The 25294-nt window shown below is 41.3% G+C and overlaps 1 protein-coding gene across 1 annotated transcript; it reads left to right on the top strand.

The window, feature by feature from the left end:
* Positions 1 to 24101: 24101 nt before the first annotated feature.
* Positions 24102 to 24734, top strand: LOC136491588 (uncharacterized). Its single transcript, XM_066487887.1, has one exon. It carries the CDS (start codon positions 24102 to 24104, stop codon positions 24732 to 24734), a length of 633 nt encoding a protein of 210 aa, XP_066343984.1.
* The last annotated feature ends 560 nt before the right edge of the window (positions 24735 to 25294 follow it).

The raw sequence follows: 25294 nt of genomic DNA, 5'->3' as shown, positions 1-25294 counted from the left end.
GATTCATCAAAACTCGTGGATTTTTTTAGTTTAAACCCCTAGACCATTTTTCGTGATCACAATTGTGCCCTTATACATGTTTTATTGATGGTATATAATGGTTGTTAACTACCATCAACAAGCTCCCCCAAACTTAACCTTTGCTAGTACCTTGGCAAAGCTAAACTCAGCAAAAATGGATCAGGAGTTGCTACGATGTTTTCACTCCTCAAAAGTACACAAGCATTGAAACTAGAATTCTCCTCCGGATTAGAATAAACCGATCTGACATCAAACTTACCCATATTACCTTCAACCATGGGGCTTCTTAGCCTTCACTTTGGTATTGAGTAATTCAAAGATAGAATGATTAAGTCAAGCACTATGTCTCAAGTTCTTTGCTCAACCATTGTTCCAGGGTTTTTATAAGTTTTCAAAATAAAACTCAGAGATTCCATTGTATGACTCTCAAATCTCTCAATATATGTGGTATTTGTGGATCCTCACCAAGGCAATAAAGATGTTATGCCTTTTTCTCTTCCTACCACTAAGGCTTATGTTAAGTTCATAGGTAGGGAGAAAGCTAGAGCATACTTGCAATGCATATATTGTAAAGTCAAACAATGGATCCAAACAGAGTTGCGTCATACAATCAAATCGAGATGTGCATGTGTGTGGAATATATGGTGGCTAATCCTGATTCTACTTTGCTCCTTGAAAACTTATCTCTCTTTTGAAACTTGGAAACACTTACTAGAGAGCAGGGGCTATTTTATTCATCTCTTTTTTTCAGGCGGGCATCTAAGTACCCATTGTTTTAGATATCTCGAACACTTGTCTATTTTTTTCAACTCTTTTTTTCTTTTCTTTTTTTTATGAATAACTTTTGCATAGCCCCTATGTCTCTTTTCTGCAACAAAACTTTGAGAGAGATATCAACAAGAACTTAGAGCATTTATTTGGTGGATGGAAAACCTAACAAGCATGTTTTTGTGTTCTCCCCCTAGTGTAGGAGTAAAACATTTTTGGGTGGATCTAGATGGAGAGCATGTTTTTGCACCTACCCCCACTGTAGGAGTAGGGCATATGTGGGTGGTGTGTACATGATCTTGATTTTAAGAGCATGATAAACCTCTCATAAGGGTCAACAAAGCTTGACAAAACTCAATGCAAAAGCAAGCAGCATATATGTGGAAGTTTCCTAATATATGGCTCTAGTGTGAATTCAAGCTTTGTCATACAGGAACTCATCATGTAGCATTTTTGTGTTTTTCAAAAGATAAATCTGTGAAACTTTAGTGCCACTTGGAACAAGATAAACAACTGCTCAGACTTCCTCATATCATATCCGTCAATTACCTAGACTTAGATCAAGCATATGCTACCCATGAGTTTCAAGTTCAGAGTAAATCCTTATATCAAAATAATCTTATCCTAAACTCAGGAGAATTCAAGACTGAAATTTTGGTACTTGAAAGGAATTACAACAAAGCAACTATTCATTATTTCCATTCAAGAGATTATTCTGAGTCCTCTTTATTTATTCGACTCCTAAAAATAAATTAAAGCAAACTAAACACACCATGTATTTTGTTTTTAATTTTACTAGATCACACATTATTACTATAGCTATATATATTAATTATAAAGATAACTTTTTATTTTGTTTCATTCATCATTTTCTTAACTATTTAAAAAGAAACTAAAATCTAAAACAAAAGGAGAAAGAATACTTACCTAGGATACACGGGAGTGCTTCTCTCCCAAGCTAGCTCTTTCAGTGAGGGTTCGGTATTGTAAGTCCTTCGAACTAGACTTCTCCTTGTGAAGTTCATTGATACCTCGGTTTGTTCTGAAGACGAAGATTCTTGTGATGATGCCTCTAATGGTGATGTCACCTTCTTCCGCCAAACCTGTCTTGAGTTTTGAGTTTTGATTTTGGTTTGACAGGTTCAGGACCTTCACTTATAGAAATTGGGGAATTGATTTCCCCACACTTTGCTTGAAGTGTGTCCTGCTATAAATAAGGTAGAGATCAAGTGCATGGGCTCTGTTGGTGGGAAAACACCAACTAGAACCAAAACTTTATTTATTCTTCTCTAACCTTAGGCACATTTAACAAGATGAAGTTGATGTTATGTGCTTTGTTCAATTATAACATAGGTGGTAAGATCAGAAGGTTGAGCATGAATGTAGCATTTAAGTTCATTTGGCAGAAAAGATTGAGTTGCTTAACCCATGGAAAGATTGTCTATCTGTGCATAATGTATCAATCTTTACATGATTATGACTATCAGCTTCCAGAGATAGGATGTGCATTTTTTAGCTCATTTGGTTAAGACTATGGTCACAAGAGAGTGGTGCTAGGAACAAGCTTGAAGAACTAAACATGTTGAGTTAATCAGGTTGGATCAAGTAAATTGTAACTCAAACATATTTTGTTTCTTATTTATGTGCCTACCAGAATCAAGGAAAAGCTTTTTAAATAATGACCATTTACCTTTGGATGTTACCTTTGTCATTGGAGCTGTGATGCCACCATATGATGAAGGGTAGATGACTCGATGATGGTCCTTCCCATTTTGCTTGAAGTTTTCCTTTTTTGGCTAGCCTTGCAGCTTGAGCTGTTCATGAGCTTCTTGTCTCCTAGATTGCACCCTTTCTTTCTCATCTTTTTTTCATGCCATCTTTCTACTCTTTGATTTTTTAACACCTTGTTAGACCTTTTTCCTCACTTATTGTTTTATGCCTGCAAATGATTAGTGGACAACACATACCCGAATGAATATACAATTTTGAAACACGGGTTGTTTGTCTAGGATTTTGTAGTTTTCTTTATGCTAATGAAAAGATGGTGTTAGAATTATTATAGCATAGTTTTTGTTTATCATATTTTGTACAGGCATGGCTCAAGGCAAAGGTAACTTGTAGCTAAAGACAAAGCGAATGACCATGAATGAGTTGTGTCTTCTTTGCGCAATGTTATTGGAGTTCATCATGTGTCTTGCTTCATCTCTGATTTAAATTCATCTCATGACTTTTCCAAATTGATTTGAGAGTTTCCTATAGGGGTTAATCTAACAAAATATCAAGTGTCTACTATAGCATACTTATCGGCTCAAAAATCAACCTAGACACCACGTCTAATTTGATTTAGGAAGGCATTTTAACCTAAGCACATCACTTAATTTAAAAGCCTTTGGAAATCAGCACACCTTTTGTTTCAAGAATCAAACTAAACACCATATCTAATTTAATTCAGGAAAATAGTTTAAACTAAGCACCATGCCTAATTTAAAAGGTGCATGAAAATACTCCAAACCTTAAGTATACTATGGCAAACAAAGGTAGCATAAAAGCATTATAGAGATTTATTCAATTTGAGATGAAAAAGCATGATTGTTATTGAGCAGACAACTAAGATAAATTAGCAACATGGCATAAGATTTTTCAGAGAAGCCCGTCCCCCAGGCTTGAATTTTGTAAGGCAAAGTCAAGTTTGGATGGATGTGATTCAATGTTGCATGATAATTGGTTGGACATACCCTAAGTCATCATCGTTCATTCTTTTTGCTTCAAACCTAAAATAGTTAGTGACAGAAATACCCAAAGAAATATTTCACAACTATGTTTCTATGCTTATTTCATAAGGGTATCACAGTAGAAGGTGAAAACTCATATTATCTCTAGAAAGTGCTTGTTTTAGGATAGAAGCTCGTCCTTGGGAAACCTTCGAATTGTGTTTCAAATTGGTGAAGTGATTTCCCCTCCAACACCAACCCTTGTGTGCCTATCTCAAGATTCATGCCAACGAGATTCGCAATATTTGTGATAAACATATGCATCTACAACCACCCTTTCAACAATTTTATGAATAGGAAGCATGAGAAGGTTGAAGATCTTGTGTGTGGCAATGTTGAAGAGACTAATTGATTCAAGAGATTTCTCATGTGATCATGGATTTGATGAGGTGTTCAAGAAATAACTCCCAAGCTCATCAATGTCATCTTCCTTTTCACGCTCCAAGGATGTTTCTTCCTGAATGTGCAATATTTTCCTTAGATTGGTAGCTCTTGGGTTGATCTTGTCTAAGACTTCCTCTAAACATGGATGAGTCATGTTTATTAAAGAGGTTGATTCAAAGTCACTATTTGAATCTAGGCCAAGTTTGGATTCTACCCATAAGGCTTCGTCCTTGTCCATTAATTCTTTAACAATGGCATATGAATTCTTAATACATTCTAGCCAATTCTTAATATATTTTAGCCATTGTCGTTGCTCTTCTTGGTCATCCTTATGGTCTTCATGACTCCTATGCTTTGGTTGTCTTAATGAATTTCTAGGGTCATCATGAGACTTAGGAGAAAGAGCATAAGAGGGATCATTAGGGTCAAGGATGGGTTGAGAGATGGATTCAAATAAGACATCTAATGTGGGTATAGAAGGGAAGAAGATAGGATTGGCTTCTAAATTGCTTGGCTCTCCTTCTATGGCATTACTAGACATGTCATCCTTGAATTCTTTCCAATGTCCCATATGGGAATAAAGATGTTTTCTAAGAGATCTCTTCTTTAGAGTATTTGAATTATATTCGCTTGAAGGTCTCTTATGAGAATTTAATGCTCTTCCAAAATCAGCACCAAAGAGGTCATCCTTAATCTCAATAGGGATTTCCAAAGGTGGAATTCCTTCTTCTTTTGGGGGATTTTGGGGGTATTGGTGGTTTAGGATTGATAGCTACATCTTGGGATCATAGTGGTTGTGATTTGGCTATCAAGACTTCCTCTTCTTGTTTTGAAGAGGATTCCTTCTCTTCTTTGAGGAGTTCATAATGAATGCTAGTGCAGGGAGTCTTTCCACTAATTCTATCAAGCATAGCCCTTGCTTCACTAGCAAACAAATGAAGTAAAGGTCCTCTAGAGGTTGCATCAAGGGATTCCCTGGAATCCTTGCTAAGACCCATGTAAAAATGTTGAAGAAGTATAGGGTCTTGAATGACAAGGTCCGGGCCAGTGATGATGAGTTCATTAAAATGATTCCCACGATGTACTAAGGGATTCTTCTTCTAGTTGTCTAAAATTCAAAACCTCTTTTTGAAGGCTGACTACTTAGAGATGGGAAAGAAACATAAATAGAATTTAGAGCATAACGTTTCCTAATCTCCTTGCATACTTCTTACGGTTATATTGTACCATTGTTTAGCTCTTCCATCAAAGAGAATGGAAACAACTTCCATCTTAAGGTTTTGTCAGACATGCCAGCGATACGTAGGCATGCATAGGTCTGTTCAAACTCCCATAGGTGTGAGTATGGGTTTTCATCGCCTTCTCCCGATAAGGATTTATCCAGAATCAATTTTATTAAATACAAGCGTAGCTCATAACCAGGTGTTATGATAGGGTCTAAGGATTTTGGTGGCTTTAGGCTTGCCCTCGTGGGTTTAGCATATTGATAGATAGGAGTGGAATACATCCTAAACAAAAAGGTAAAACAAAAGAAAGAACAAAAGATAAAATGTTAAGCTAGGCTCGAAGTTAATTCAGCAATCGTTTCCCCGGCAATGGTGCCAAAAAACTTGTTGGTATATTTTAATGCGCATAGATAAATCCACAAGCGCATGGATACCGTTGTAGCTTTCACCTGGAGGTATTCCAAGTATCATACCCATAGGGAAACATGTGAGACTAACTATGGTCTAACTTAACTAGGGGTAGCAACAAGGTTAGGATAAATAGCAATATAGAGGAGATCACAAAGGTATTCTAGTTCTAACTTCGGTAAGCTATGTCTTCTATTGTTCAACTAGGGATATTACTAAGGGATGCACAAGCAGAGTATGTTTCCTATAGTAACTAAATCCTGCTAGGCCTACAAACGGGAGGTGGACTATAGAGGATTCAACGAGGCTATAAGAGTCACCCTCGTGAGCTACCACCGATCTAGAATATAGGGTACATCCACAAGTAACCCGGTCTAAGCACCATGCTTACACCTACAATTACGACTTTAACCTAGAGCATCCTATAGATTAAAGCACCCAAAGAGTTGTGAACCTGATGAGCAATATAAACATGATGCTTACTTGAATTAGAAGTTGATTACCAGAGAATCCTCAGAAGCAAGCTTAAGTAGAACTTGGATCTACCAAGGTACAAGCCATAGAGTGAGCACTAACAGGCCAGCACCTCCTCTAAACTCTTCCCTCACTCTCTATCTCACTATTCTATTTTTAAGACTAGATCCTATGGAGGACTAATCTTCTCTTAATTGCTGGCTCTAATCCTAAAGATATGAATTAGGGTTTTAGGGATCTACTTAGAGAGGGGGGCAGGGGCTGATATATATAGGGCAGGGCATCCATCATGAGCCCTTGGATCAAACTAACTTAAAGAATGGCATAGATGCAACCTAGGAGACGGTGGAGAACCGACATAACGAGGCGGAGGCTAACAGGTGGCCCTAGGGGCTGGGCGGCCTACAGGTGGGGCCAGTCAACCCCACATGGTATCCCCTCAACTCTTTCTTCGGTGTGGTGTCCTCTGGAGTCCTCTAGAACCTTCTGGTGCCCATTTCACAGTGGATAAGAACGATGAATTCTGATATGTAGGTCCACCTTGATGGTTTTCTAGATAAACCCTGCAGAAAATATAGATTCATCAAAACTTGTAGAATTTCTTAGTTTAAACCCCTAGACCTTTGTTGGTGATCACAACTGTTCTCTTATACATGTTTTATTGATGGTTTATAATGGTTGTTAACTACCGTCAACACCTGACTTTTCATGCGACGGTGCAAATGCAACCCCAATACCACTGCCACATCTAATGTCAACCCATCGGTGGTAGAAGTATGAACTACCGGTTTCATTCCTAGGAGGTCTTGCTATCATTTCAACCGATGGTGGAAGTATCACACGGTCATTTCTATCGCTACGGTAGTGAAAGTGGCGACAGTGATAAATCAATCTGTAGTAGTGGTATGTCTTGATATTGATCTCTGATGGACTTCTCTAGAGATTAGAGTTTGGAGAGATGCCTTAGGAGGGGGTATCGGTGGCTATATACAGGGGGCAACGTTAATCCTAGACCCTCGAATCAAGCCAACCTTGAGCATCATCATAGATTTGATCTCTAAGGCGGTGGGGAACCGACGGATGAAGGAGGGGCTGACCTATGGGACCCATAGGCCGGCCGGCCCCACCTATTAGCCTCTTGGCTCAATCTTTGGTGAGTTGCCTTCTGGATGCTTCTAGATTCTTCCTAAGTCAGTTCCATCACGAATAAATGTGATTTGATATAACAATTGGGTCCACCTTGCTCGTTTTCTAGATAAATCCTCTTGTATTCATAGATTCACCAAAACTTGTGGAATTTATTAGTTTAAACCCCTAGACCTATGTTGGTGATCCTTTTTATGCATTTATACAAGTTATATTGATGGTTTATGATGAGTGTTAACTACCATCAACAAACTCCCCCAAGCTTAACCTATGCCAGTCCCTGAGCAAAGCTAAACTCAGCAATGGATTAGTAGTTGCTACAATGCTATCACTCCTAAAAAGTGCATAGACGTTCAATAAAAAATTCTCCTCTGGATTAAAATAAATTAACTTAACTTTGAAACTTACCCATATTACCTTCAACCATGGGGCTTCTTAGCCTTCACTTGGGTCTTGAGCACTTGAAAGACAGAACGATCAAGTCAAGCACTATGTCTCATGTTCTTTTGTTCCACCTTATTCTAGAGGTTTTATAAGTTTTCAAATAAAGCTCAGATATTCCTTTGTATGACACTCTTAGATCCCTCTATATGTGGTATTTTTGGATCCTCACTCTCTAGTCTCCCTTTATATGTGGTATTTGTGGATCCTCTCCAAGGCATATCTTATTGTTGCCTTTTCTTCCAAGAGCCTTTTTGGAGTTTATAGGTAGGGAGTAAAACTAGATAGCATACTTGCAATGCGTATATTGTAAAGTCAAACAATGGATCCAAAGAGAAAAGTGTCATACAATCAAATAAAGATGTGCATGTGTGTGGATATATGTGTTGGATATATATGGTGGTTAACCTAATTCTACTTGCTCCTTGAAAACATATCTCTCTTGTAAAACATGGAAATATTTTTGTAGGAGAAAAGGGGCTATCTTTATTCATTTTTATTTTTTTCAGGCAGGCATCTAAGTACCCATTGTTTTCAATATCTCGAACTCTTTTGTGTCCATTTGTTTTCTTTTTTTTATAAACTTTTGCATTGCCCCATGTCTCTTTTCTACAACAAAACTTTTGAGAGATAGTAACAAGAACTTGGAGCATTATTTTGAGTGGAGACCTAACAGACATGTTTTTGTGTTCACACCCAGTGTAGGAGTAGAACCTTTTTGGGTGGATCTAAATGGAAGGCAAGTTTTTGTGCCTACTCCCAGTGTAGGAGTAGTGCATATTTGGGTGGAGTGTACATGATCTTCATTTTAAAAGCATGATAAGCTTCTCATAAGGGTCAACAAAGCTTGACAAAACTCAACACATATGCAAGCAGCACAAAGGTGTATGGTTTTCCTAATCTAAATATATATGGCATTGGCAGGAATTTTAGCTTTGTCATACAGGAACTCATCATGATTGTGGGGGAACCCGCTGCGTTAGTCCACCTAAACCGAGTGTCGTCCTTGACCAACTCAATTTAAGTAGATCAACACCGTGGACCCCATAGGAGCGCACGTAGCAACTCCTCTTTAGGACCTTTGCGTTGAGTTACACACACATACCCAATACAATGCATACCAGACAACTAGATCGCATACACATTCCAGTCTACGTCATTATTAAAGCTTAGTCGACAATAAGATAGGGTTCAAGAGTATAAGATTTCCACTAAGTCTAATGCTCTGGGTAGCTCTATTTGTACACTGGGTTGCCGCTCTTGTCGCTCATCTATTCGCTGAGTTATACGCAGCTCATCTTGGAAGACGTCGTTCTAAGGTCTGCTAACCGTTGCCTTCACTGAGACTAGACTCAGGAAGGGGCCCTAGCTACCTACAAAACAACTTAATGGCAGCATCATGAGCACATTGTATACTCGCAGGACTTAATTTCAACATATAATATTTGGTGGATGCATAAGGTGATTATAAGGTATTTGTACAAGTGCGTAAAGCAATGATGTTCATTAAGAATATGACATGCTATTATTGGCATTAGAATTAAAGCATTTATCATTATAACAAAGTGCTCATAGTCCATCATTCATACTACCATGGGTATAGAAAGAAAGAACAACCAAATAGTTCTGTCCCGAGGGACTTCGGGCTTTCAAGATTCTACAGAGGTGTACAATTGTACTCACATGAAAAAATAGGACTAAACACCATACACCAGGTCTGATAGTAAGGGTTGCATCACGTTCTCCAACCTTTCCCAAATCTGGCCCGAGTGTCCGATGAAATGTTCAACTAGGTTCCCAGTCAATCTCCGAGACATTCCCGACCGATGCCACCCCCTTGCCAGTTTCATAGATAAATAGGCCACAATTAGTTACATGGCTTGCCGACCCATCCACGACATGTGGTCTGTACGGGTGGTTACTTGGACTTACATATCCCAATACACGGTCCTTACTGCTCCACGAGCTATGTCGTTTGAGATCCCACACGATGACCTACCCCTCGCATGAGCAAGATATCCAGGTTTTCGTCATGATTATCACATTAGGGACATTATTCCTTAGCTGGATTAGTAAGGTGAGTCAAATTGTACCCTCATTGGTTTTAGTAGTTAATTATCCAGGTGAAGCATCCTACACATGTGAGTATGAGTTCCCTTCTCATGCTTGACTTCTACCGTTGCCCAAGCAACTAAGCAATAAGCATCAGGCATTCCCATTCCCATTGTTGAGGTGAGAGGCTTCAAACAGATTAAGAAGTAACTCTAAGCATAGTGTGAGAAATATCATTATCTAACTCTACATGCGATGCATAACTCATAATGCAACTTGGTAAGTATCCAAAGTAGGGTTCATAATAGTGGGGTGCCTGCCTAATGGTGTAGCCATTCAGACATCTAAAAGCTAATGATGACTTTCTATACACGCTTCTCACCGACATGATTCCTGAAAGGTATGAGAGAGATCTATTTGGAGAGATTCACCGATGACTTGAGATGATGATAAGGAAAATGTATGGGTCACTACTGGATCCTGATAAGAGACAACAAGGGTTCTACTATTGTATTGCTGGCTGGTGATACTAACTAGTATTGTTAACTGTTTGGGTAAGCTTGTTAATTAAACTCACACTCTCGGTGACTGTCGGATACTCCATACTGTCTGACAAACATTCTGCTATGCTAGGTATCAAGGTGGGTTATCTCTGGTTGACTCTGCTCAAGCTCTAGCGGATGCTCCGCGAGAATCATGGATGCTCCGTTAGGTTTTGGGCACTCTCGGGTTACTAGGTTACTCTATGTATATAATTCATCGAGTGCTCCAGCATGTGTGATGGATGATCCAGTGGGAACCAGGTGCTCTTAGGTTTTCTGGCTGTGGGTCTTTATAATTCAGCATACACTTAGATCGGTAGTCGGACACTCCGATGTTCACACTCATAACGGTCTAGGTGCCTCTGTTGGGGGATTTACCAAATTGGGGAGGTTTATCAGACACTCTGCTGCATCGGCTAACACTCTGCCAACCGAGCGACAGAACCTATGCTCTATGTTTTGGGGTTGGTTAGTTGCTACTTTGGAGTGGTGAACATCCATGCATATGCATTAGACTTCTAGGATGATCTTAGGGATATGCTAGGGTAAAGCTAGTTGAGTCCTTGGTTTTGGCTAACTAGTGCATCTAGTGGTTTGGCTAAATCTCTTCCCATGAACCACTTGTGACAAATACATGGGATTGAGCAAGAAGACTTATCTCCAAGGTTTGAGTATCATGAGATGCTAGACTCTAGGGTAAGAGGTTGAACAAATCTTGCCTTTGTGATGAATGAGAGATCACCACACTCCATGATCCATACATGCATGAGAGGTTGAGATTAGGGTTTGAGATAAATCTTCAATTAAAGAGGTGCGAGCTCATGACCTAACCATGATCATGAGATAAGGATGACTTGACCTTGATGAGATGAGGACCTTGGATTGCATCCCTTCACTTCATCTTCTACCTCCATCTCCACCTCCAAGCTTCATTTTCTATCTCTAGTTCTTCCTCACTCTTGTTCCTTTAGAGAGAGAGGGAGAGGGTGAGAAATGGGAGAGTGGGATGAGTTGGTGTTGCTTCAGCTGAGGTTTGGTGTATCCATTTTGTGCATATGACATGCGGGACCAAGAGTTGAGTGGAGGACAGCTCATTTCCACTCACTACATGCAGTTCGAATACTAACGGATCATCCGATAATCACATCGGAATATCCAGTGGTCTCTAAATTTGGGGAATTGGTCCCAACACTCGAGATTTGACAATAGGGTCACTTCGCTTGTCCTAAAGGTTAATAATCCTGATCAATGACAACTTAAGTTGTGACCATGCGTTCCTCAGTGTTTGTGTTGACTATTGCTGACTTCATGTTTGTCTGGCTTGTGCAGGGACTTTGCCAATTATCCAAAATTGAGAGCCTAGGTGGTTGTAACGAATTCGGGTTGTTACAATGATTGATTTATTATTTTTCAAAAGAAAATACTCTGAAACTTAGTTTCACTTTAGAACTAGACAAATAATAGCTCAAACCTTCTCATATCATATCCGTCAACCACCTAGACTTAGATCAAGCATATGCTACCCACGAGTATCAAGTTCAAAGTAAATTCTTATATCAAATCAAGTCTATCCAATACTCGGGAGAATTTTGGACTAAAAACTAGGCACTTAAAAGGAATTACAACAGAGCAATTATTCATCATATCCATCAAAAGTTTATTGAAGAGAAAGTCTTAAACTCCCAACTATGTTTATTTTATTTTATTGGTACTAAGCATATTAAAGAAAACTATCACACACAATTTTTATTTTATCTTATTGCCAAAAATGCTTAAAAAATGAAACAAAAAGATACTTACCTGGATAGTTGGAGATGCACCTCCCCCAAGCTGGTTTATTCATGGGGATGTTTCTCCCCAAGCTAGCTTTTAATTTCTTTTGCTTTATAAGTTTTATGGTTTTTTATTATATTGCCACCACAATGAACATTCATATGGGTTGTTACACGCCACAAAGGTGCTCATATGGGGCTCTAAGATTTACATGATGCAAAACTTAGAATGAGACTAAACTAAGTCAAATTTTATTATGCAGAGTTACAACTTTTTATTTTCTTTTTATATATGCCATGCATACAAGTTTTTCTAAATGCAACGTAGAATTTAAACATGCTAAAGTTGAAATTATGTATCTAAATTATATGATTATGCTATTGTTATTTTTATCATTTTTTAGATGCAAGACATGAATGCTAAATTCAATAAATAAACATGGATAACTACCGAATTACCTTTCAGTGAGGGTTTGGTATTTTAAGTCCTTCGAACGGGACTCCTTCTTGCAAAGTTCATTGATCGAGTACCTTGGTTCGCTCTTGAAGATGAGGATTATTGTGGTGGCGCCTCCAATAGGGGCGCGTCCAATGGTGGTGCTACCTTCTTCTGCTAAACCCATATTGGTTTTGAGTTTGATTTTTGTCTAATAGGTTCATTCTTCTTGACTTGTTCTTCCTCCTTGTTCAACGTTTTTGAAGTCAATCAGTAGTAGAAGCTTCATCATTGTAGCTTGATGACACCATGTGATGAGGGGTAGATGACTTATGGTAGTCTTTTCTTCATGCTTGAAGCTTTCCTTTCTTGAGTTGTTTAAGAGTATATTGTCTCCAATGTTGCACTTCTTTCTCATTCTTTTGTCATGCCATCTTTTTATCCTTTCTTTTGTGGATCTCAGCACTTTGTTTGGACCTTTTGCTCCTCTTAATGTTTCATTCCTACAAAATATTAGTGGACAACACATACCCAAAGGAATATACAATTGATTCAAAGCAAGGATAGTGTTATGTACAACTAAAGGTCATCCTCTATGCTATAACATAGTTGGTTTTAACATTTTAATTAGCATAGAGTCTTTATCCCATGTTTTATATAATGTGCCTTTATTGTTCACTACTACTTCAAATTTTCAACAAGGTTAAGGCAAAATGTGTAAAATTGTTTTGAAGAATCCCTCAAACCTTGATTTGTTTCTACGAACGATCTCCTAACATTCCCAACAAAATTTGAATATTTTCCTGCATGTGTTAGTCCATATGTACAATGGAATTCTATTTAAGTATGTTTTGATTCAATAATTATGTTTTGAATAATATTCTAAAACATACTTATAACAGAACAAGGAAGCTTGAAAGACTAAAGAGATTCATTCGAGTAGAAACAAGAATATGTATGGTGATCCAAAGGAACATGATTATTTAAAATTTTATTTATTAATGATTTTGCAAGTTGAGAATATCATAAGGGCAGATATGACCAAGATAAATTAGCAACACGGCATGAGATGTTTTAAAGAAATCCATCCCCCACACTTAAATTTTGCAGAATGCAAAATCAAGTTTGGATGATAGAATTCTTCTGTCAATGTGATTCTATGTTGCATAATGATTTGTTAGATATACCTCGTGTTTTCCTTCTTTTTATTGCAATGATTAGTGACAAACATACCTGAAGGAGGCTTATCTGATTAACCTGTTGGTGAGAGCTCGTAGCCCATTGAGCAGGACCTTTCCTGGTATTAAGCTTTTCTTTGTACCATTCGGACAATTGCATGTTCTTCTCCCATCAACCCTTCTTGATTCTCATTGATTCTTGGTTAACAAGTTGGTGTTCTTTGGGGATGCGAACTCAAGTTCCTCCTTGATTGTCTAGCGGTGTGGCGGAGAGTTGTTTTTCTTTGTTTGTTAGTGACATGCCAGCCATCATGATTGTCAAAGAAGGAACTTCCTTGGTACTTGCATAGAAGCTTCATTTTCAATGACTTAGGGATGTCTTCTTGTGCCTATGGTCATGATTCCATGAGACACTATCGGCAAACCACTACTAATTGATATTGTTTGTTGATACGAGGATGCATGCCATGATGTAGTGGCATTTGTCATCCTAGTTCTTGCTACCGATGTGCAAATTGGTCTTTGCGAAGATGATGAAAGCAGTCATATTCTGGCTAATACGAGGTGGGTTGCTTCCTGTGTCTCATCAGCACCCTAGCTTGAGTCTTGGAAAGGCTCAATACTAGGTTGTCTTTCATGTTACTCATAGCCTGTCGATTTGTTCATCCACTTCCACAGCTGTAGTGGTGGTTTAGTTTTGGGTTTGTAGGTTCATACCAAACCATGAACATGCATAGCTTCTATTGATTCTTTCTACAAATGTTAGTGGACGCATACCCGAGGGAATACAACGAATTTGAGACATCGGTTGTTGTCCATAATTTTTGTGATTTTTCTCTATGTTAATGAAAGGATAGTTTTAGGATTGCTTTAGCATAGATTTTGTTTATCATGTTTTATGTGTTTGCTACATTCCAACATGGTTCAAGGCAAAGATAACTTTTGACAAGAGATAAGTGAATAAACCTTGATACTCACAGTTCTTCCTTTCGCGAAGAATGAGCTGGGTCTTCTTTGCGCAGAGTTAATAGAGTTCATCACAAAACTTGATTCATCTCTGATGCGAATTCATCTCAGGACTTTTCAAAATCAAATTTGAGGGTTTTTCTACAGGGGTTAGTCCAACAAAATATCCAGTGTCTATACAAGCAATTTTTAGTTCAATAACCAAACTAGACTCCATGTCTAATTTGATTAAGGAAGGCTATTTAACCTAAGCACCACGCTTAATTTAAACACCTATGGAACTACGTGTAGTACTTCCAAACTAAAACTTACTATGGCAAACAAAGGTAGCATGAAAGCACTATAGAGATTTATTCAAATAGAGATGAAAGAGCATGATCTTGGTGAGATTTTTTTTACTAAGCATGAGCCTTCATGTGCTCACATTTTCTTATTTCTTTTTAATGCAAACGATATGGATATATGTAGGTAACAAAACATGTTGTGGATTTAGTATGAGAAAATTTAATTTAAACGAAGTGGAAACATGCAATGCAAAACATTAAAAGATAACTACTCATCAAGTTTAAAGTCCATGAGCAAGACTATCTCACCTTTCTTGATCATACTTACCATGACTCACATGATGGAATTTGTGAGTAGTGCAGCGTTTGTATTCATCACTTGAGATGTGATTTGAATTTTTGTGACGTCGACCTTTTCTCCAATCTACACATGGTTAGAATAATATACATGTTTATATAAACCTATGAGATGGCAGGGTTCCAGTGTTGATGGATCTTGAATGTTCAGGCACCCTATGTTCTTCAAGGTCTTTCTTCTTTTCTTGTGGAAGCTTGTCGGAAGGTTGAAACGGTATCTGTTGTCCTGTCTATTTCACAATATAACAGAATAGGGGTAATCCTACTAAAGCTAGCGGTATGTTAATGATCTAAATCTTTACACCAATTGTTTCCCTGGCAACGGCACCAAAAATGCTCGTTGACGTTTGTGAGTGAAAATGTAAAATTTAAGGATTTCGCAAGTGCACAGAGCACCAGTGTAGCATTTTATCGGGAGTATTCTAGGTATTGTTATTTATATTTTACCACAGGGAAACAATGGAGTAAAGATTTATTAAATAATAGATGAGTATTTACTAACATACCAACACAACTAGAGTAGGGGGGTAATGATAGGAATTATGTTGAATGACACAAAGGGGATAAATCTATAAAGATAATATAAACTAGTTAACTCAGGAGATCAATGGGTGAGGTAGATTCCTATGATATTTTTATTACAGGGTCAAAGTATACATATACCCAACTATAGCTAAGACTCACTCTACTCTTATGCACTTCAGGATGTCGCTAGATGGTAGAGCATCACAAAAGATAACTCTACTGAAGCGACTATGGTCCTACAATTTAAGAACCTACTCAACATGGGATGGACTATAGAGGATAAATGGGGCTATCACCACCCGCTGCTACCACACAACTAGGGAACAGGGTGCACTCACTGGCAAAGCATCGTATAAGCACCATGCTAACATGAGGCTTGGTTACTTAACCCAATCGATAAACTAGCAGGCTAAGCGCTCTTTGAACCCACACATAAAAGTAAAGATTACCTTAACTAAGCAAGATACATATTCAAAGTAAGTATAGCCATGTAGATAAGAATGATATAATGGTAACAAAGTCTCATAAGATAAATAAGTAAAGATACAATGGCTTTACCGAGCCTCTGAGACTAGATCCGGAACCTGAGCATGAGCCCAACTCGACCCTAACTCCTGAGCTACTAATCTACTACATTGGAGAGCTCTAGATCTAATCCTCCTGGTATATCTTGATATTGATCTCTGATGGATTTCTCTAAAGATTGGAGTTTGGAGAGATGCCTCAAGAGGGGGTATAGGTGGCTATATATAGGGGGCAACGTCAATCCTAGACCCTCGGATCAAACTGACCTTGAGCAACGATGTAGATTTGATCTCTAAGGCAGTGGGGAACCAATGTATGAAGGAGGGGCTAACCTGTGGGACCCATAGGCCAGCCCCACCAGCCAGCCTCTTGGTTCGATCTTCGGTGATTTGTCTTCTGGATGCTTCTAGAGTCTTCCTAAGTCAGTTTTGTCACGGATAAACGTGATTTAATCTTACAATTGGGTCCACCTTGCTTGTTTTCTAGATAAATCCTCCTGTATTCACAGATTTACCAAAACTTGTGGAATTTATTAGTTTAAATGCCTAAACCTATGTTGGTGATCCTTTTTATGAATTTATACAAGTTATATTGATGGTTTATGATGAGTGTTAACTACCGTCAACACCATGGTGCATGATGATGATGTTGTCTATCCTATCACCAACAATGAATACTTCATTGTGATAGGTCTGGTCCCCTAGGATGATGACAATGTCTGTGAGCACACTATTGCCTTGTTTGGAATCAACATCAGTAGAGGTTCTATTCCAATCGATCTAGACGACAATGGTGATGGGGCGATGGTCGGGATAGGGATGCCAATCAGCTCCAATAGCACAGATGGACACATTGCTTTCATCCGTTGGTATGCATCCTAGATGTAGTGTCTGGGAGGAATCTGATGAGGTGTTTGAGGTTATGAATTGTAAACGTGTTTGATATGTTGCTATTTGCAAGCTCTATAAGCATGAATTGTCTGCTACATCTCTTTTGCTAGCACTAGCCATTTGGTTAGGCATAAAAAATTCTATAAGAGAAAGGCTGATCAATCTACTAAGGTTCAATCTAGGCTTTCTTTGAATCCTGATGGTTCTGTTCATAATTGGGATTATAAACCTACTGTGGCTTGATCTGAGTTGTGTCGGTTGTTTGCTAGGCTTGATCTTCCATTAGGTGTAGGTGAGATAGAGGTTTGGGAGGACTACATCCTATCACTCAGGCTCATAATTCTAGGTTAGTGTGTCTAGGCAAACCACTATCAGAGATCTTGATAACTTGTTTACTGAATGTCGTGATGTGCTTAAATATTCTATCTTGATTTGTTATTTCTTCTGTTGCTTTTGACTTTAGACATTTGGTCTGGTAAAGCTAAGGAGGAATACATTAGTGTTGTTGCTAACTTTCTCAATGTTGATAGGGAGTTACATAAAGAGTTATTGGTCTTATGCTAATTGAGGTGCCACATTCTGGTTTTAATATATAATATAGCTGAATGTATCGTTGTTGTAGTTGAGGACTATGGTCTTGTTGACAAGATTTTCTCTATCACTATAAACAAGCTTCTTCTAATTCAAGTGCCATGAACACTTTGACACCTATGTTTGCTAGTTAATTGGGTCTAATCCTTCACATGATCCTTTTGATCCTCAGACCTGTAGATATTGTCTTGTGCATCAACATTGTGCTTGTCATACTGTTAATGTAATTGTAGAATCTAGCTTGAAGAGATTGAAGCCTTTCATAGATGATTTTAGAACTGCAACTAACTTCTTAAATTCCTCTAATCAGCATATATGTTGCTTTGTTCAAGAACTATTGCATTGCCAAGGGTGTTCGCTCTCAAAAGGTTGGTTGGGATATGTATGTTAGATGGAATGCAACATACCTTATGCTAACTTGATTTCATATAGGAGCATTTTTTGTGTTCATTAATTCTCATTATGGCTCACAACTATCGTCTGAAATTCATTGGTATGTTGCTCAGAAGATATTGGAGTTCTACGACTCCATTGTTGTTCTATCTGGTTTTTATTAACCCCACAAGTCCACTTGTTGTGCATCATATTCTAGAGATTGCTTCTCATTTGCATGCTTATGAAAATGATCAAAATCTAAGAAACGTTTTTCATATGAAGCTTAAATTCCTACTGGCAGGATATGCCAATGTTATATTCATATGCATTCATTCTTAGAGCTAATATGAAAGGTTTCTTTAATGTTCTGCAACTGCTTGATGCATGTACTAGTACTAATTATAGTTCATACTACGCTGAGGTGAAAACTGATTTTTATAAGCTATTTAAAGATATAAAAACAAGTTTGGTGCAGCTAGGTCTCAGAGGAATGCACGACCGTCCTCTTATAGATAAGAAAAAACAGGCATGGGGAAAATTTTTGAAGGTCATGGAATAGGTGTTGTTGGCTCTTCCCTTGTCTCTGCCACTACTTCATCATCTACTACATCTTTTGTGTAGATGAGGCAGCATTGCACTAAACAACTCAACTATCACCTTTTGCATTGTTTGATCTATTGCCTGCTGCTGCTTGGTTGGTTTGAACTTTTGATTCAAGTCTTGGGGTCTGGTTGACATTCTTGCCTTCTTGGTTGCTTCAAGACTTGTACTTCAAGTGATTCAAGTGCTATGTTCATCTGTGATCTGTCATCTGTGAATGAATGAATCTGTGTATATATACATATATATATGTATATATGTATATATATATATATATATATATATATATATATATATATATATATATATATATATATATATATATATATATATATATAGAGAGAGAGAGAGAGAGAGAGAGAGAGAGAGAGAGAGAGAGAGAGAGAGAATGAATCTATGATCTTTGAATTGAATTGAGAATCTGTGAATGAATGAATCTGTAAATGAATGAGAATTGTTGATTTTTATTTTGAGTTTTCTGGGAGGAGCATATTGTGGTGTTTGGCATGGCCTGCTAAGCTGGTTGTGCTCCCTAGGCTAGCCCGACTGAAAAACCACTACCAGCTTATATATATACTCTGGAGGGGTAGGGTTACAAGAAAAGTATCCTAGTCGGTTATATGGTAGGTAATCTATTTGGATTACAATATCTAAAAGAGTCCTAATAAATCATATCTTTTAGATGCCTTGCAGTGTACGCAGACCAGTGGCATGCGCCGCAAGTCTTGATGTCGTGGGCTGGACCGTCCCTGATGATTCGGCCCATGACCCTTGCCGTGGGTACCCGGGGTTATAACCCCCACAACCGCTCTTACAAATCTGTTTCAAAAAAATCACAAATCTGGACAAAAAAATAGATTTTTTTTAAATCTGGTGAGGCCCTCACTGGTCAGTCACGGATTTGTAGGGGCCGCTCAATATAGAGCTACCCCTAAAAATAAGAGGTGTTGCTACAATTTTTTTTTAGTAGTGAACGGCCCATATTGCTATGCCTAGGCCACTGGTCTGGTCAGGCTCGTGGCGTGGCACGAGGGGTGAGGCGTGTCGTGCTGTCACTGGCCGTGCCTAGCATGGCCCGTGCCGTGCTTGGTGACCCAAATGTACATTTTACTCTTCTTCCTATATATAGAGAGCAAAATAAAATAATATAAACATATAAACATGTTCACCTGCAACTGCAAACCCCAGCTTTTAAAAACTGATAATGTATCATCGTTACTTCTAACGTTAACACGCTTCGAATAACTTGGGACAATCTGGCAAGCCAAATGATGCCTTCCTTGGATAGAGGGTAACAAAAGGCAGTCGAAGCTACAACTTCCGATGGGGGCCAACAAGAAGTTCTTTTGTTGACGATCCATACCAAGCCAGAGTTACAACTAAGCGATCGTTCAGGAGCACTGTCGAACCAGATTTCCAAAATCTTAGGACTTTCGTACTGCTGTACTCTGCAATTTGTTTCTTTCCTGGATTAAGGTACACCCACTGCCCTGCCCTTTGAATGATATGCTATCAAATATCTACCAAGTATCTGCATGGTCTATATATCTTGATTGAATGCATTTGTTTCTATAACTTTTTTTTTCAAGAATATATATGCGTTATATATGTATCCATAATTGCGGAATGATGCAAGTGAGGCAATCCTAGAGCATCTCTATGATGTCAAGGGTCTCGTCAACCATGAAGAAACTCCATGTATTTAGCGTTTTGCTAGTTTTCAGTCACCTATATAGTCTTAGCGTATATCATTCAGTCACCAAAGTTCCATTGCCGGTGGGAATTTGAGCTACAATTCGTTGCCAGATTTTATATATTCAGTATTTGTGAAAGGTTGAGTGGATTAATTTCATTCTTGTTTGCATTTTTTATGCTTAACTAGTAGGTCTCTTTTTTCCCCTAAAGGCTATTTTATTGATAAGTGTTCTGCAAATTAATTTCCTTTATTTTTTGCGTTGGTTATATTCTTATATAGAGTAGTATAGTATGAGCCGCAACCAAACAACATAATGTACATCTGAGCCGCTGGATTAAGTTCTTTTACCTTTCTCTTGGAGGTGTCTATTTTTTTTGTTCAGACAATATATAATTTTACTATTATTTGACTATAGAAAAAAATTATAAATAGTTTCTCACGAGTAGTACTTTTAGCTCTACTAGTTGCTTGTGACCTTGTGTACATTATTGCAGCATGAAAAATTTCTAAAGAATTAGACACTTGAAATATATAGTTACTCCCTTATATTATTATTATTTATGGTTTTTGACATGTCCCCTCGTCATAAATAGAGCACCTAACTGTATTCACAATCGTACTATTTCAGTGGGAAACTAGAAAAATGGGCAGGCTGTTGGTGGACCTTCGTAATGAATGGGGGGTGCAAGTCCTGGTTCTTTTCAGCTTCTCCCTGCAAGTTTTCCTTCTCATGTTTGGTTCCATCCGTCGGCACAACGTCTCCATCCTGCCAACATTCTTCCTGTGGCTGGCGTACCAGCTGGCGTACTCCACTGCACTGTTCACACTGGGCCACATGGCCATCAGCAGCCGGTCACAGGACGAGCAGCCGCTCATGGCGTTCTGGGCTCCGTTCCTCCTGGTACATCTTGGGGGTCAGGCACCATCAGCGCCTACTCCTTCGAGGACAACAGGCTCTGTCTGCGCCAGCTGCAGACTCTTGTGGTGCAGGTGTTAGGGGTTTCCTATGTTCTCTACAAGTACACGCTGAGCGACGACATCCTGCTCATGGTGGCCGCCGTGCTCATCTTTACGGTGGGCATCCTCAAGTATGGGGAGAGGTCGAGAGGATACTGGCGCTCCGGTCCGCCAGTTTCGACAGCATCTGGAACTCCCTTGACGAACTGGATGCCAGCTCTCGCGAATCCAGAAGCAATGAGCTTCTGCATCATGCTCTGGAGCGAAGGTTCAGGATGGACGAGGAGACCATTCTGATGGGAGCCCATGCATGGCCTGCTGGAGGTTTGCATGGGGTTATTCATCGGCGTCCAGAGAGGGCGGCGCCAGTGGCTACGTGAAGCCATGCGGTCTTTCAAAATCTATGGCCAACTCGACAAGCTAATGGAGATGGAGCTCTCCCTGATGCATGACATCCTCTACACCAAGGCGGTTGTGATACACACATGGTAGGGATGCTGCATCCGTGTCATCGCTTTGGTGTCCACGGTGGCTGCGTTCTTGCTGTTTCAGCTCAGCAGCAGCAGCGGCAGCGACGCTGGGCATGGGCATGGGCACAACAGGAAAGATATAGCCATCACCCACGTCTTGTTGGTTGGGGCCTTGCTCCTGGAGCTGGCATCAATGGTGAGGGCAATCGGATCCAACTGGACATGTGCCTTGCTGTGGGGCGACCTTTCCGGAACTCACGCATCCCCCGAGCGCCCAGCCCTCGGGCGACTCGGGGGTACCCCGCCGCCAGCGCCCAAGCTCCCCCCCCCCCCCCCCCTCTGCACCTCCCCTCTGGCCGCCGTCGCCACCCTCCGGCGTGTGGCGGCAGCCTCGAAAAAAAGGGACCCGTCCGCACCTCCTCTCCCTCCCCATTGCTCCTCTTTCTCCGCCCCCTCCACCTTCTTCTCCGGCGACGTTCGGTGGCGGCCTGTCGGATCTAGTCTCCCCGAGGCCCGATCTACCGTTTACGAGCCAGGACCAGCCAACCGCCACCCCTCCTCCTGCGGTGTCGTCCGGCGGGCCAACGGCGGCGCGTCTCTGCTTCGGCGGATGGGTGGCCGGATCCGGGTCCCCAATGGCCGGATCTGGGCCCCCAGTGGCCGGATCTGAGTCCTTGGCGGCGGCTTGCCGTGGTGGCAGCGGCGGGGCCGGCCGGGGTGACGGCTACCCACGGCCGGGGTGCCTGCAACCATGGGGGCATGCGGCAGCTGGCTGGGCGCTACGGCTGGCCGCCCAAGCCACCCCGTGGCGGCCTCAACTGGTCGGTGACGGCGAGCGGCGGCTGCACGGCCGGCCGGAACTGCCCGGGCCATGGTCGGCTTTGCGCCCCTAGGGCGGCTGCGCCAGGGGAGGCCGGGGGGGGGGGGGGGGGGGGTTGGCTGCCTGCGGCTGCGGGTGGCGGGCGGCCTGGGTCGTGGACGACCGTCCCGCCTTGCAGCCCACTGCCTTTCGTGGAATACGGGGGCCGATGGCCGGGGCCAAGGGACACCCCATCGATCGTGGTCGAACAAGCTCCTGGGTGAAAACCCTGCCCGGCTTCTCGCTTAGGGCCGACGGTGGTGGCGCAGCCTGCGTCATCCACCTTCCTGAAAGGCGTCGTCGAAGGATCAGTTCGTCGCGCGGATCGTTGGGGCCTGTTCTAGGACGAAAGTCCTTCTTGTGCCATCTTCAACGTTGTTGGTGTCTGTGGACGTCATTCCCTTCTTGGAGGCTTCGTTGTTGGCCACCATCCGTCGGTGCCGCTCCAAGCGTGTACTGTGCCTGCCGTGCTTCAGCTTCCTCTTCGCTTTGGTCTGTCAGCCTAGGGTGTTGTTGTTGCCACAGTCGTCTTATGCTTCGCAGCGGCTACCTGGTCGGTTGCGGATGCTGTCGTCTTCTTCTTCACAGTGGCTACCTGGTCGTTTGCGGAAACGGTAGTCTTCTTCTTCGCAGCGGCTACCTGGTCGCTTGCGGAAACGGTAGTCTTCTTCTTCGTAGCGGCTACCTGGTCGCTTGCGGACACTGTCGTCTTGTTCTTCACAACGGCTACCTGGTCGCTTACGGATATGTTGGGCTTTCTACCGGTGGATGCTTTGCCACCACGGCTTTATCCCCTCTGTTGGCGACCATTGCGCGGATGTAATTTTCTTTTGCAGGCATAGTCGGTTAGTGTTTTGAAGTAGAGGTTCCCCCCTCGTGTTTTCTTGTTGTTCGTCTGTGTCTTTCAGATTCCACAGGTAATCCTAGGATTACTTGTGAGTCATATGTAACTGTTGTCCGGCCTCTCTTTTGGCCTTTCCTCTTAATAAAAAATGGGTAAAAGACCTGATCGCGAAAAAAAAAGAAAAAAAATATGCCTTGCTGTATCAGAGTGACAGGACCACAGTCACAGGGATCGCGGTACGTAGCCGATATCCGCGTCCCGGGAACGAGCGTTCCGGATCGCGGTTCGGGCGTCACAGGACATGGAAGGACCTGCTCTACGGGGAGATTGTTAAGCTGCGCCGAACATTCCGGGCAACAAGGCACAGGAGGTGGTCCGGCGTCGTTGGCCAGTACAACCTGCTCAAGTCCTGCGCCAAGGACGCAGCAAGGGCGCCCATCTACACAGATACCAAGCGGTGGCTGGGGCGGATCGTGGACAAATGGTGGGACGAGCTGGAGCATTTCCGGTCGACCGTCGGACACCACCAAGGAGCTGGTGCTGATGGAGATCCTGCGCATGGGGAACCGGGGCGAGGAGGTCGGCTCCCTGCCAGGCCTGCTCACGCTCAAGGAGCTCAACCTGGACAACTACCTCGGCTGGAGCATCCAGGACATCGGTTTCGAGGACAGCATCATGGCCTGGCACCTCGCCAGTGAGATCTGCCTCTTTGGTGACCGCACTAATGAGTCGAGTTTGCTTGAGGCCATCAGGGTGCTGTCCAACTACATGATGTTTCTCCTTGTTCTGCGCCCCTACATGCTACCGGGCCCCGTGCGGCGCAGCCGTTATAGCCAGTTCCATCACGACCTGCTGGATGAGTTCATGCAAGCAGCTCGTGCGGGTGCCAAATCGCCACAGGACCTGCTGGACTGGTCCCTGCGCAAGGGATTCCATGCTCGTATCCACTCCGATGTTCCCCATAAATACTTCGACGCCGGAGTGAGGCTTGCAGATGCGCTCTTCGACCGACCAAATGGGCTGGAAGTCATTTTTGGGGTCTGGGTGGAGATGCTGTGCTACGTTGCTAACCACTGCAGCAGAGAGTCTCATGCCAGGCAGCTCAGCATGGGCGGCGAACTCGTCACGGCCGTGTGGCTTATGGCAAGGCACGCCAGCCTGTCTTTCATCGTCTAATACAACAAGCAAAGAAGATGTACCTTCTACTCCTTTCCATCGTTATCTTTGTGTAATTATTGTACTCCTGTTTCAAATTCAAATTGTAAGACGTTTTGGTCTTAAGGTCCTTGAGGTCGTCCAGAAGATGAAGTTGATACAATGCAAGCAGATGAAATTGATACACACTATGGAATTCTTTCTTCTTCTTCTTTATTTATGTAAGCACATAACAAAAGTTATATATTTAGAAACACCCAAATATCTTGCAATTTAAAATGATAGAAGTACTATATACTAATATAGATTCATACATGACTGTTGGCAACGATAGAATGATATCAGTGTGTGGGAAGAATCAGCTCGGGTAATACCTAACAGCGTATTCATGTACAACAAATCAAATGGGCTGCACACAAGATACAGGGATTATACTGGTTTAGGCACGCGGTGCCATATGTCCAATTTGAAGTAGCTTATATTCGTATGCTCGATTATAGGAGTTGCTGCTTGTAACTATGTGCTAAAATGTAGAAGATAGGATCCCAGTCGGGAGGCCCCTACCGCTCCTTGTCTAGGGT

This window comes from Miscanthus floridulus, chromosome 11 (genome assembly GCF_019320115.1).
Source record: "Miscanthus floridulus cultivar M001 chromosome 11, ASM1932011v1, whole genome shotgun sequence".
Taxonomy (NCBI): Eukaryota; Viridiplantae; Streptophyta; class Magnoliopsida; order Poales; family Poaceae; genus Miscanthus; species Miscanthus floridulus.
This window is presented reverse-complemented; position numbering and strand designations above follow the sequence as displayed.